Source organism: Lasiosphaeria miniovina, assembly GCF_030549165.1.
Source record: "Lasiosphaeria miniovina strain SMH2392-1A chromosome Unknown B0T26scaffold_3, whole genome shotgun sequence".
Classification (NCBI taxonomy): Eukaryota; Fungi; Ascomycota; class Sordariomycetes; order Sordariales; family Lasiosphaeriaceae; genus Lasiosphaeria; species Lasiosphaeria miniovina.
In genome coordinates, this window is record NW_026848222.1 from 1,423,504 (window position 1) to 1,436,969 (window position 13,466).

At 55.0% G+C, this 13,466-nt stretch overlaps 3 protein-coding genes across 3 annotated transcripts; 2 read left to right on the forward strand and 1 right to left on the reverse strand.

Moving 5' to 3' along the window:
• Positions 1–5,598: 5,598 nt before the first annotated feature.
• On the forward strand, positions 5,599–7,284 carry B0T26DRAFT_199000 (uncharacterized protein). Its single transcript, XM_060433733.1, has one exon. It carries the CDS (start codon positions 6,069–6,071, stop codon positions 7,104–7,106), a length of 1,038 nt encoding a protein of 345 aa, XP_060297941.1. The 5' UTR covers positions 5,599–6,068; the 3' UTR covers positions 7,107–7,284.
• Positions 7,285–9,499: 2,215 nt separating this feature from the next.
• On the forward strand, positions 9,500–10,363 carry B0T26DRAFT_673774 (N-terminal domain of NEFA-interacting nuclear protein NIP30-domain-containing protein; the record flags this gene model as incomplete). The annotated part of the gene is made up of 1 exon (XM_060439639.1): positions 9,500–10,363. One exon carries the CDS (start codon positions 9,500–9,502, stop codon positions 10,361–10,363), a length of 864 nt encoding a protein of 287 aa, XP_060297942.1.
• A 461-nt stretch (positions 10,364–10,824) lies between these two features.
• Positions 10,825–12,521, reverse strand: B0T26DRAFT_770153 (inner membrane protein import complex subunit Tim54-domain-containing protein; the record flags this gene model as incomplete). Its single annotated transcript, XM_060446535.1, has 3 exons — positions 10,825–11,783; positions 11,825–12,372; positions 12,459–12,521. The coding sequence occupies 3 exons, from the start codon at positions 12,519–12,521 to the stop codon at positions 11,051–11,053; spliced, it is 1,344 nt and encodes a 447-aa protein (XP_060297943.1). The 3' UTR covers positions 10,825–11,050.
• Between the last annotated feature and the right edge of the window lie 945 nt (positions 12,522–13,466).

Genomic DNA, 13,466 nt, shown 5'->3' on the forward strand with positions numbered 1-13,466 from the left:
GACACAGTGAGGCAAATCACCCCCACCTCGAAGACTTTGCTGGGACACTGGCCCAGCCTTTCGAGTGAAGTGACCGGGACACATGGCCGGCGGTGGTATTATGCACGAAAGGCTGGAACTAGAAAAGTCCCCACGTAGGCGACAGACTGGCGGTTCGGAACGTGTGTTTGAGCACCGAGCATCGAGAATCGAGCCTCGAGCGGCGGAACGAATAACCCTCCGCATCGGCCCAGTTCTTTGCGTTGCTCTGCAGCAGCAACTTCGAATGGCCAACGTTTGAGTTGCTGGTTTGGGTTTGGCTTCCCGGGGGAGGGGGCTGGCTGACGAAGCTGCTGTGGGCGGTATGGGCGGTATGGACTCGATCCCCACCCGAGCGCACTGCAGTTGCAGAGAGAAGAGTCACGCACAGCAGGTGGGCGTTTTGTCGCCGCTGCACCTCACTTGCTGACGATGGGTCTTGCATGCATGAGGTTTCGCGCTGGCTGGCTGGCTGCTTCTCCTCAAAGCGACGGAGCTAGGTAGGGTTCAATGGCGGGCAGGGCGGGGAAGCTAATCCGCGGGCGCTGCGAAGCCGCTGACACTCTCAATCTCAAGCTGTCAAGGCCAGAGGCAAAATGCGAAAAGGCGGTAGTCTTAGTCTCATGGGGTGTCCGGACGCGCCTGATCCTAGGGGCTTGCCACACCGCCTGCTCTGCGGGGTTGGTGTGTACCTACCACCTACCTATCCGTATCCGGACTGTAGTTATTTTCTCGGGTTGAATTGCAACGGAGCTTCCATTCCCAGGCTGTCCCCGAGAAGAGATATTTTTTTTGGTGATGGGATAATGGGCACACTTCGCTGCACTCCGTCATGCACTGCGTAGGCGGGTGCCCGACGCCGAGGTAGCGTCGACGCTGATGACACTGAGCTGACCATGTCAAGATCACAGTTCAGCTCCGGGCCCTGGGAGGAGGAGGAGTGGACTGCGAGGTGGTGTGACGGCGGACTCCTGATTTGTCTGAAAGGGAAGGCGAGACGTCACCACTTCTTGAAATCTAAAATCCATTTGGCACATCAGCCAGCCAGGCACGTGAGTATGAGGCCTGAGTGGGGAGGCGCCCCTGGGCATTTTACGGATACATAGTACAGTGCTGCGAGATGCTGTATGTATTGTCCGCCTGGGCCCCTTTACCCCTCGAGGCATCCGTGCCTTATGACTCGGTCAATGTTCGAGAGCTGATGAGAGACACAGCACTGGGTCGTTAAAATCCGTAAAGGAGCGCCGATGATAAGTTGCGGTCTGTCATTGGCGACCGTCAGTACACGGGCAGTAATTGTTATTGATTATTGATTGGGAGGCTTGACGCGTGTTTCGTGTTATTTCGTGGCTGCAAGTGGTAGAATTACATTACCTCTTCACGGCTGAGCCAGAGGGCATCTTTCCTATGGGCTGGTCAATTTTAGAGGGACATTACTCCCAATTCTTGTGATAGGGGGCGCCTACAACGTATCAACGGCAAAAGGTGGGAAAGGGAGGCCATCATCGTTTTGCCCATGTGCGATACAGCTCAAGTTGAAAGTGTCTAGCGCATGTTGCGCAAAGGCACGTGTTGAATGCAGTGCAGGCCAGTGAAATCATGTGCACCACAACTCTCTGTTTGGGCAGTTCGGCAGCGGGACTTGGATCTTGCGGGATCCAGAAAGACTCGACATGTTCAACAAGCGCTGTCTCTAGTTTCGCTGTGACGGCCCGGGCAAAGTGGGGAATTTGCGCGCCCTCGGTTTCTCTGCATGTTTGCCGCCCGAAAAAAGCAGAGAGACTTGATATTGGAATTTGACAGCGGAGGCAGCTCGGTATTTTGAAACTATCTTCAAGGAGTAAGGTAACGTGAGGTAAAAACAGCGGAGGTGGTTATCTAAGGCAATGACCAAAGAAATACAGTTGATCCGAACACCCACGCGAGCATGTCCGGGTTTCCGATTCGCTCACTTAGGGTGTCTTGGGCTTTAAACGCAGAAACTCTGTTGTCGCAGATGATATTGCAGGTCGTCAAATTTCCGTTGCTGAGCACCGGCCGACAGCTGGAAGAAGCGTAGCCCTCAATTTCATTTTCCCAGGTGGCTAATTCAATCATCGGCTCCCGAAATAGATGTTGTCCGCGGCGTATCTCGGAGACGCAACAGGTTCGAACACACGGTCTTCCTTTCTGGCTGTGTGCCGACTTCCTACGATACAGGTGTTTTGTGACTCCCGTTGCACGCTACTGCACCAAAGTACGGTCCTCCGTTCGCAGCCCTCCACCATTTAGCGACGATCTCCTTGTCAATCATGCCTCAGAAAAGCCAGCTCGCCTCCCAAGGCTGTTGGAGAAAGCCTGCTGGCCAAGACTGCACGATGGATGAATAAAGGGGGTTGAAGACAGACACAGCCCTCCTGAACAGTAGATCTGCTACCTGAAGAGTCTGCCAGCGCCACCGAGTCATCAGCAGCCTTGACCGCCCTCTTGATGCCCACCTGTCGCCAAGCACCAGCGAAAGGGTGTCCGAGTTCCGCATAGGGCATCCAAACTCTTCACGATAGCTGCTTCTGCCCCTACCCCAGCGTGCAATGTAATACAAAGCGCCTAGGAATTTCCCGCAATAGTTTGCATGAGTTTCGAATCCTATTTCTGACCCATGTCAGAAGAGCCTGGTGGCCAGGCCGCTGCAAAACACACTTGAGCTCGTGGTCGTGACGGCCTGTGCCTGAATTCGTGGTCCGACGGCGCACCCAGTCGTGCCTCCCGTGCTCTCTCGCCAAGCACAAACCCTCCAGTGGCGTGGACACGGTTGTCTCCCGTTTCCCGGCATTAAGGTTCGTGGTGAACTGGTGTGCTTGTTAGTCAGCTTGGCCGGCCGGACTTGTCGGATCGAACACCCCCCTCAAGGTACCTCGTACTGCTGCTTGGTGGATCAGAAGCTCATCGCAGGCGGCTGCCCGTTCTCCTCAACCCTTCAAGGATACCTACTTATCAAGAGATGGTGGAGTCCTAGCTAGCACACTGGACGCTACCTTAGGTCCTGGAGCAGGCTAAGATCTGTTTTATTTTTGGGGTTTCATGGGCCCTGAAAATGCTGTCCAAACCTGCCCACGTCCCAACATTTGGGCCCGTCGGAAAGACACAGATCACAGAAACTAGTGGTCGGTTGCTGTTAGCGTCCCATGGGGCCCGTTGGACATGCAAACAGCCGGGCCGCAACCGTAGAGGCCAGATAGAATCAGCGACGAGTGTTGGTCGTATGGGCCGCAATAGGATTTGCCATGGCTTGAGCCCACCGGGCTGACAACGCCAATGAGAAACATCACCGCCGCCTGCGGGCTGTGAGAGGGCTTGCTTTTTGCCAACATCGGTTGCAGGATACGGGCGGCCGAAAGCAACGGCACATTGCCGCTAGTCTGACGGGCTGCTGTGGCCGAGAAAAGACCAGAAGGCACCTGGACCTGGCAGCCCAGCCCGCCCGCGGCGACGAGCTGCGTTGCCTGATCAATTACGGCTGCGTTGCCTGATCAATTACGTCGCGCTGAGCGGGTGGTGAGTCCGGTGGGAAAAACGTTGATGTTCACATGGAAAAATGGAAGGATGCGAGTTGTTCGAAGAAATTTCTCCTCATCCGATATTGGCCAGTGCTATGATCGAGGTACCCGTGGTTCTGAGACGGGTGCTGGGGAACTTGCGATACATCTGTCTGGTACCCCTGTAAGCGGTGGAAATTTGGGACACGCGGTCATTGCCCTGTGTTGTTGTGGAGACTGGAGAGGAGACGACGGCAGGGGTTTGTGGTTTCCCGTCAAAAACAACGCCAAGACTACAGACCCACAAATCATGGCCGGGAGGTTTGCTTTTGGCCTAGCGGTCTGCCACCCACTGCAAAGAGCGCTCCGCTTTCTCATTAGCAACAAAGCCAGAGCTTGCTTGGGCTGCTGCAATGAGGCATTCATTAGACGGAAAGCCAGAGGAAGCTTCCTGCCGTGCAGGCACCGGCCGCCTCTAAGCCGTCTTACAAACCCCGGCCATCCACCTCCACTCCCGTCAGTACCACGGGGCGATTGGGTGAGGTATTACGATGACCGCTCCAAAAGGTAGAGACTCCTTCAATCAAAGGTTGCTCCATTGCTCTAGTGAGATCCAGATGCTGAAGGAAAAGGGTGGAGGGTCATGAAAGGCTTGCCACGCCCCCTCAGAGCTTAGTATGCTGTGTGCCCCATGTCGCCTCCACTGCCCCTACTCGATTTCTAGTCGGCTTTCGGCAGGCTCCTTTTGGGCGCAAGTTGGCCCCCTCGGTTTTGGGAAAGGCTCGACTGGCCCAGCGACAGCCCTGGTCATTTCCGTCATTGTCGCACCAAATTGATGCACTACACCCCCTTCTCGAATGTCGATGCCTCCAGACCCGTTGATTTCCTCGCCTCGGGCTTGCGTGCACTGAAAAAGGAGCCACTGTTCAACGCGCGCAACTCAACAAAGGCAAAATTACAGATCCAGCTGCGTTTTGGCAATCTGCAAGCGGGCGCTGCGATCGTCATCCTAGACGGGAATTATTAGGGAAATAGTGTTTTGACTGCCTCAGCGGGTCATCAAACATACAATGCACAAGCACGTTTACCTCAAGCATTTTGCAGGAGTACTAGTACAAGTATCCTAGGTAGGTAGGGAGGCAGGCAGGTAGGTACAGCGGTAGCAGGAAGTGCTCGCGCCTGCAATCGCCAGTGGCTGTCGTTGAGTGATGCTCCGTTTATTGGATCCATCGGCCTCTGGCGTCCCTCGTCGCCTGCGCGCCCAGGCCACCTGTGGGTCACCAGCCCAGGCGAACCAGAGCCCTTCCTCGCCACCCCGTCTGCTCCGCTGATCGAGCTGCCTAGGTTCACACTACACTTTCGGGCCAGCGCCATTTTCTTTCCTCGTCCCTTTCACCTCCCTTCCTCACGCCGTGCTCTCCTCTCCCTCCACCACCACCATCACCACCGCGGAATCCACCAAGGATCGGGCAATCGACGAACGGCCAAATTCACTTTTGTGTCGTTCACGAGAGGATTCTGGTGTTCTCCATCCTCGTTTGTCTCGAGCGGCGACCCGAAAAAAAGAAGTTACCGAACGGCCTCGGTTCGGGTGTGTAGTGTTTTGGGCGTGTCTTGAACGAACAGAACGGCAGACCGGTCAACTCGCCTACCACAGCACAACTACGGAACCATTCCCACCGATCCCTTTCATCAGGTTAGTGACTTTTTGCCTTTTGTTTGACGTATCGTGTGTTGCATCAGAGGTTTCCCCAGCGATTCGGAACCCGGAGCCTGCGAATCCACGCCCGGGATGCCGTCGAGTTTGCTGCTCGATGCCCCAAAAACCGCTACCCAAGCCACCTTCAACATCACGTTCTCCGCCGCCGACTCGTCAGAGCCGGTCGACGGGCATTCCTCTAACACCGGCCGCAAAGTATTGCCGCTTTTGATTGCTTCGGAGCTTCAACCTCGTCAGGGTTTTCTGACGACCGCCAGCAGTCCTTGCTCGTGCACTCATTTTTGGCTACCTCAAAATCAAATTCCCCTCAGTTCTGCCTCATCCCGACGGATACTGCCCTACCCTTCCTGACATCGGCCTGACACTAACAAGACTTTTAGCGGTGCTTGGACGCTCTCTTTCCAATCTAGCCCTAGATATTTCGGCACGATTTGTACTCGTCTTTGCCTTTTACAGGTTGCAGCGGGTTGAAAATATTTGGTTCGGCAACAAGAAGCTTGTTCTACACAACCACAAAGAGCCCCCGACCGAGTTTCTTTCAACCCTTTGGCGATCTTGACCGGGCCTAACGACCTTTTAAACTGGGCGACTCTTCAACTAAGGAATTACCTGCTTCTCTAGGCAGAAGAATCCCCAACCTATGGCTCAGACATCCCAGTAGATCTCGATTTCCTCTACCTTTCGAGATCCTCTCGACTCTTCGGCTCTGGAACACGCTGTGCTCAGAAGGTGTCCTTCATCCTGCTGAACCTATTCCAGCTGCCCGAAGCATTTCGACCTTCCCACTTCCCTGAATCTGCGAATTGCAAGCCACGATGCCTGGAGGCGTGTGTGCCGTCCTCGACTATGAGGTTGAGATGATGGCCGACTATGTCTCTGAGATGGCGACCCGAATCGTTATGCCTCGAAACTCGGTCAACGTAGCTTTTCGAAAATTTGTGTCGCAGATTCTCACCTCCACGAGGCTTCCAAGCACGACCATTCTCCTTGGCATGAATTACCTCGCGAAGCGCGTCAATATGATGCACGCCGAGGGTCAGAACAATCATAGTGAGGGTCAAATCTGGCGTATGCTCACCATTGCTCTCCTCCTGGGAAGCAAGTTCCTCGACGACAACACCTTCCAGAACAAATCTTGGTCGGAAGTGAGCGGGATCTCTGTGCAGGAGCTCAACACTCTGGAATATGAGTGGCTGAGAGCGATATCGTGGTGCCTCTATGTCAATCTTGACGAGAGCAAGGATTACAATGCGTGGTTGGCAAACTGGAAACAGTGGCTCGACAACAAGAAGCGGCAGCAGGCCCAGGCGAGCCGCGAACGCTTGGCTGTCCTCGTTCCGCCCACGGAGACGGAACTTGCGCGGTCTCGGAATCCCCAGGGCTACTCGACGTGGCATCAGCAGCAAGTTGCCGAATACGAGCGTCTCTCGAGCATGAAACGCAACCAAGTGCCGACCCCCTCTTACCGACGAGGCGACCAAACCCAAAATTCATGGGGCTACCCGATGGCTTGGCCAACGTCCGCTCCGTTGACGCCGCCGGATTCTGGATATGGTACTCCAGAGTATTCGAATTCAGCCACATCGGTCAATACGCAATACACGGAGTGGTTTGACCGAGCGATTGTGAGCAACGGTAGCACATCCAGACAATTTCAGCAGCCCGCAACCTACAATACTTTCCAGCACGCCGGCCACCAATCCCGGAATCCCTATGGTGCTTTCTACAACTATGGCCACAACATTTGGGAGCATCCAGGTGTCGCCGATTGCAACTGCGCAAATTGCGTTGCGGCACAGAACAAGGCGCCTTATTTCGCTGGTCACACTTACGGACAGCCAGTTGTTGGTTGAGACGACACGCTTGCTGCTTAACAACAAGTGAAGCGGCGGTCCTCTCCCCAGCACTGTTTCTTTCAAGTGCCTTAGGGTCATTACTCAAGTTTCCCACTGCATCGTCTACCCCAGACGTCGTTTCTTTTTTTTCAGGACATCGGAGAATCTATACATTGCATCCAGATACCCCGACTGATGAATGGACTGGATTCATCAAAAACGACAAAAAAGTCATAATTTCTTAGCTTCCGGTTCTTCCTGCGACTCTGCTCCGCGAAGTGCCCGGACCGAGATTGACCAAAGACGATAGTGACTTGCGTCACGCCTCTAGTCGTTCGGCGGCCCTGCCCGTTGTTGGCGCAGGTTGATCTCAATTAATTCATTTTGTTTTTTGGTATACGGTTCGGCAACATCTCATACATCGGCGTTTTGAATCTTAATACCACGGTTTTTCCCCTTCGGATTCGGCTCATAGATTTCGGCCAAACGAACTTTTCACGATTGCGACTCCGACTCGGTTCCACTTTTACCAGGTCTTTCGCCAGCACGCACTCCGCAACCCGATAGTTTTGGGTTAAATGGTGCGTCTTCACTGTTGCCCATGACTTTGGGCTTGCTGCGGGCTTGGACATGCCATATTCTATAGATTTGGAGTGAGAGGCTGCGAGGGCAACTTGAATACTCGGCGTCTATTTGGCCGTTGTTGAATCAGTTGCCGCGACTTGCCTTTCACTCTTCGGTGTCCCCTTTTTGATTTCAGAGATGGTGTTCCAACATGGAGGCCAGTTTTTAATCTCACTTTCTTTTCTTTTTCTCTTTGGCCGGAGGCCGGGTTTACTCGTTTTCTTTTTCTTGCAGACATTGGGCAGGATATCTGCCTGGTTAGGGCAGTACACCGAGGCGTTCGGAGACGGTCGTCGTTTGGCACGGTGCCACTTCAAAAGGGGATCATTTGCGACATATTCTCGATGATGCGAAAAGTTTCGGGGGGCGGTTCACATCTGCTGCTATTTCCAAGGATGCAAATTGCTTTCTCTGTTACGTTTTTCTTTTTTCGGCCGGCGAGGGTCAATGGTGTGGGAAAAGTCGGACCCTGTGGTGATGGCCTCAAGACGCATTTTTGGGACGGACGAAAAAGGGGCTTGGTTTTACAACTTTCTTATTATGTTTTCCCTTTTTTCTTTCGTTTCGCCCCTTTATTCGTGTTCTCTCCCTGGTTGGACTTCCAGATTACTTGTCCTTCGTGTTTGGCCGGTATGGATCGCGCAACTCGTGTGGTTAGGAGTCGGGGGCATTCATCCGATTAAACGTCTTTGGCTGTTTTTTCACGGCGGTAGAAAGCTTTTCATCAACGGGGCACTCTGCATTTCGCAGTAGAGAGGGGACGGGGCAGGACGGGCGGGCCGGTGGTGTTTACTTTCCAATGCGTTTATATTTTCATGCTTGTATTCAAAGAGGTGGAAGTTTTATGTTTTCCAAACCCCATCCACACTCACGATTTGACGAGCCTCGAGGCAACAGGGGAAAGGAGAGACTGGGCAAACAGACAGGGAATCGCTGTCTGGCTGGTGGTATTCGAGAGGTTTGGTTTGTCTTGCACAAGCCGTCCAACGCAGCCGATACTCTGATGCTCGCGCTACGATTTCGAGGACCGTTGGCCGACGGGAGACATTGGCCTCGCGAGATCTGGCTATCTGAATAAAATAAAGATTGCCTGGTAGTCTTTGGCCTTGTAAGATTGATGAGTTTCAAGTTTTACAACTTGAGAAACAAGACTAAAAACAAATTACCCTGATAATCTGAACTCTAACTCCTGCTTGTTGTGACTTGCGATCTGGCGGATGGTTGTGCGTGTTGGTGGAGATTCTAGCATGTAGCCGTACAGTACTGACTGCCATGCTGGTTGTGGTACGGTGTGTGGTGGGGGTGGCCGGCCCCACATTGAATTCCCATGATTTTCTGTCCCGCTTCGTAGAGGCACGTCTATCATCTTTTCATCTATCGGCCAATGACAGCACTGAACTATCGACACTGAGATTCGTGCCACAAGTCAGTGAATGAATACCTCATAATTCTTTTACGCTGCTAAGAAGGGGTCAAGGTCGGGCAGGCATTTCTCTTGTTTTTATTTTGCTAAAGAAAGTTTACTGCATGTCGCCACATACATGCCCATGCCCCTTCCGAGCGTCTCTCTAATATCCACCAACATCTCCCACTGGAATTGCGTCCCCTCCCTTTCTAAATTAAATCCATGGGACATCAATTATTTCAGGCCAGGGCTTGTTCTTGAGCAAAAAAGTTACCTAAGGAAACTGTGAGAGAAAGAAATCAGAGGAATAGAGTGCGAGCCGAGACAATCGGAAGTAAAACCCACGCCACGCATCGGACACTGGCAAAGGAGGCAACATTACATGGCATCGCGCTTTGTCTCGGCTGGCGCTATCGATGCTGCCACGGGCGAGGCAACAGCCGCTGCGGCCCCGCCGCCGGCGTCGTCCGACAACACGGACCGGAAGGGCAACGAGTGGCTCGAGGTGACCAAGCAGCTCGAGGCCGACCGGCGGCGGCGCGACGAGGCGCGCCAGGCCGCCGCCACCGCCGCCGGCCCCAATGGCGAGCGCACACTGTTCGACGTACTGCAGGCGAACAAGGCCGCCAAGCAAGCCGCCTTCGAGGAGGCCCACCGCATCCGCAACCAGTTCCGCGCGCTCGACGACGACGAGATTGACTTTCTCGACGACGTGCGCGCCAGCCGCCGCGCCGACGAGGAGCGCCTGCGCCGCGAGACCGAGGCCGGCCTGCAGGCGTTCCGCGCTGCCCAGATGAAGACGGCCGCTACTGCTGGTGGTGGTTCTACGTCGCTGGACGCGCTAGACGGCACCGGCGGCGGCGCGGACGACGTGGGGGAAGGAGGAGCAGAGGACGACGACCACTACGAAGAGGAGTGGGCGGCCGGTAGCGGGCGGAAGCGGCGGCGCTCGGAAAAGGACCGCGACAAAAAGAAGCGTGTCAAGGGCCTGCTCGTCGGCGGCGCCGCTATCAGGAGGCAGTCGACGGCGGGGAGCGCGCAGGACGCTACCGAGAAGCCGAAGGCGAAGCTCGTAGCAGAGGCGGGGACCGAGAAAGTAGCTCCCGGTCCCAAGAAAGTAGACGCCGGTGAGAAGACATCACCACTGCCACCACCGAGCGCGGCCAAACCGTCGCCGCCGGCACTAGCGAAAAAGTTGGGCGGGCTCGTCGACTACGGCTCCTCGGACGACGATGACGACGATTGATATCGTTTACTCTCCCCTCCAGAAAGAAAACCCCCCCATCTCACAGGCGGTTTATTCACTCGGAATCTTTGCTGGATCGGCTAAGGGAATCGAGCATCCGGCTCTCCCACAGTTTGATGGCTAAGATGTCAACTCCAAGACCGCCTGGCTTCCAGGGTCTATGCAGAAAAAGCCGAGAAGCATAAATGGGCTGATGGCTACCGCTCACCAGGCAGCTACTGTCGTTGACAGACGATGACTCTGAGACTACGAAGCTGATGATAACTGGCGTTGGGGCCTCCATGCTGTGCTGTACGTTCAACTATATACTTGGGCCGCTGATTGACAAAATTCCACTAGGCTCTGTCTGGACCCGACCGGGAGTTGTTTGTAATATCTGTGTGCACGCGTATTGCGGACTTGACTTCAATATATCAAAGAGGAGTCTCATTATGGTTGGTTCTACAGGTGACAGGCTGATGCTAAAAATTTCATGGTCCAGGCCCCCATTCTAAACCCCCTCCGACGGAAACCTCCAGCACCCTCCTTTTATAATGGCATAATGTACAAACGGCTCCGGGGTCCGCTGCAGACAGATGCCTACAAACTAGATATATTACACTTCCTACGTCACAACTCTGATGATATGCTGCGTCTCAGATGTCTGGGGCATGGCCTTACTTCGATTCCGACGTTCTCGGAAAATCCCTACTCGACGTCAGAGTCGTCCAGAGGGGTGAGCTTCTTTGGCCTGGTCTTGTCCACGCCCCAGCGGTAGAGTTGACGGAGTTTCCCCTTGGTCCAGCCCTCGACCTCCTCTTCGGGGACCACAAACCGCCTGACTCTGGCCCCGTCCTCTGGCAGCAGGTCGAAGCGGCGCATGCGGGCGGCCACACGCGGATCCATGACGATCGGGCGAGCGCGTATCTTCTCCGTAACCCCGTCGTCGTTGTCGACAGCGGCGCCTTCGGCCTTCGGCTTGTCCTCCTTCCACACCGCCTTAACCCAGTCCTTCTCTTCCCACGCCAGCTCCTTCTGCTGCTCGTACCGTTTCTCCGCGTCTGTTTCGTCAGAGCCGTGCTCCGCAGCCTCGTGGAACTCGCGGTATGTGCACAAGCACACGGCGGCCACTTGCCGGCCGATATCATCCGCAAGCTTACGGCGGTTAAAGAACCGCATCATGCGTGTGGGTGTGTTTAGGAAGCCCAGGATGTGCGGCTCGGGGACTGGAGCGACAGGCGAGAACTCATTAGGGGTTAGCAAAGGGAGTGACTCGGCAATGTAGTCGTTTGTGGTGTTGTATGGCTTCGGCTGGGGCGGCCTCTTTGGCTTTGTCTCTTGGACTACAGGAGGGTTTTCCTCGGCAGGTTTCTCATCCTCGCCCAAGGTAGACTCGGAAGTGGCAGCTTCTGGAAGAGGGAGCTCGGGCTCGGGGGGGGCGCTAGGGGGCCAAGCCAGCCTTCATGGAGCCCCCTGATATACTCCTTCCACGTGTGACGGCCAATGACGATGTCGCCTCGAACGCCAGCGTATTCCTCAATGCCACGGCTTCTGCGGACCGCGGTAACAATCTCGTCGTCGGTTGGCGGACGGTCCGAGTCTGGGCCGGCGCTGCCCTCCCAGCCGCGGCGGACCTTGCGTACCCTCTCCGCCATTACAGCGCGGACATCACCTTCGCGCCGGCCCTGCACAAACTCCCAGTCTAGCCCGCTTGCGGCCAGTATCGGCTTGACGTATTCGGTGTAGTGGTCCTGGGCCACGCGTAGACCGTCGCTAGGTGGACTCGACAGGAAGATGGTGAGTTTGCGCGGTTCCGCCAGGCCGTTGCCGGGCAAAGGCTCCTTGGCCAGGTGCTCCACGGCATGTCTCCATCTCGCAATCGCTCTCTTCTTTTCCCGCCGGTCGTAGATGATGGCGGCAGTGATGGTGGTGGAGAGGGTCCAGAAGATCAACCAGTTCCGCGAGGGAAGCTTGCGAGGGAGCGCGGGAAGGCCGAGCATGCGCAACGCCGGATTACGGGGCGGCGGCACCTTTGGCGGCGGTGCCTTTGGGGGCTACAAAACGACAATTTTAGACGCCGAATAGAGGGGGAAGAATATGAGTGAGTATATCATACCGCCTCCTTGGCCACGGATGGTGGCGCTGGTGTTGGTGTTGGCGTTGGTGTTGGGTCAGCCATCCTGGTTCTGGTGCTGTTGGAGCTTCCTAGGGGGGGGGGGGGGGGGGCGACTGGCACTATGAGCGCATCTGGCCTGCCGCAGCCTCGATCGAGGCGTCTGGGATTGGCGTGGTGGTTTGAACGGGACTGGAAATGCCGAAGTCGGGTGTGTGTGTGGTGGCAGCACAGTTGCAGCGAAGCTGTTCGCATGCATTCTCATTCTCTCAAATTTCCATAAACTCTCTCCTTATCTGTGCCGCGCGATAAGGAACATGGCGCGCGCACGGGCCATGGCGCGCGCACGGGCCATACCGGGAAGCGTTGCCGTCGACCGGGAACGCTCGCTACCTGGAAGTTCATTCCGTTCAGGCTCTGGAAGGAATTTGGAAGCTTCCAATAAGCCCCGAGGAAACTCAAGTATATATGTGCCGCCCTACCTAAAGCCGGCGCCTAAGAGATAGCCGGGCTGGGCGGGCCTGTGCATTGAGCATTCTATATTCGGCCCGTAACCGTTGTTCTTTGCGAGGTCCTTGGATGATATCTCGATGAGGCCTTGACGCGCGATTACCGTGTAAGTTTACAACTTTGCTTACCCTTTGCATGCGTTACAATCAAAGCAGACTTCCCCTTAATTATACTTCGGTAGCCGGTACCTACCTCCGTTGGCTTGTTCTAGATCTCCATAATTATCTACGGAGGATCCGGAGAGCCTCCCGGTATGAAGCACCTAAGTACCTTCAATGGCCAAGTTAGCGGATACCTGACGGCGCGCGCAGTTAAGACAGGCAAAATCATCTCAAAAGCCCTTCTCATGTGGCCGAGCGTCTCTTGATTGGCATTGTAGATGAATAGTTGGTAGAACATATTAGGTAAGGCGCTCGGTTTTGTATCTATCGAGAGATTCCGGTCTAAACGGGTTTGCTAAAGTCGCCAAGTTGAAGTCGCGTTTCACTTCTCAGAGTACAA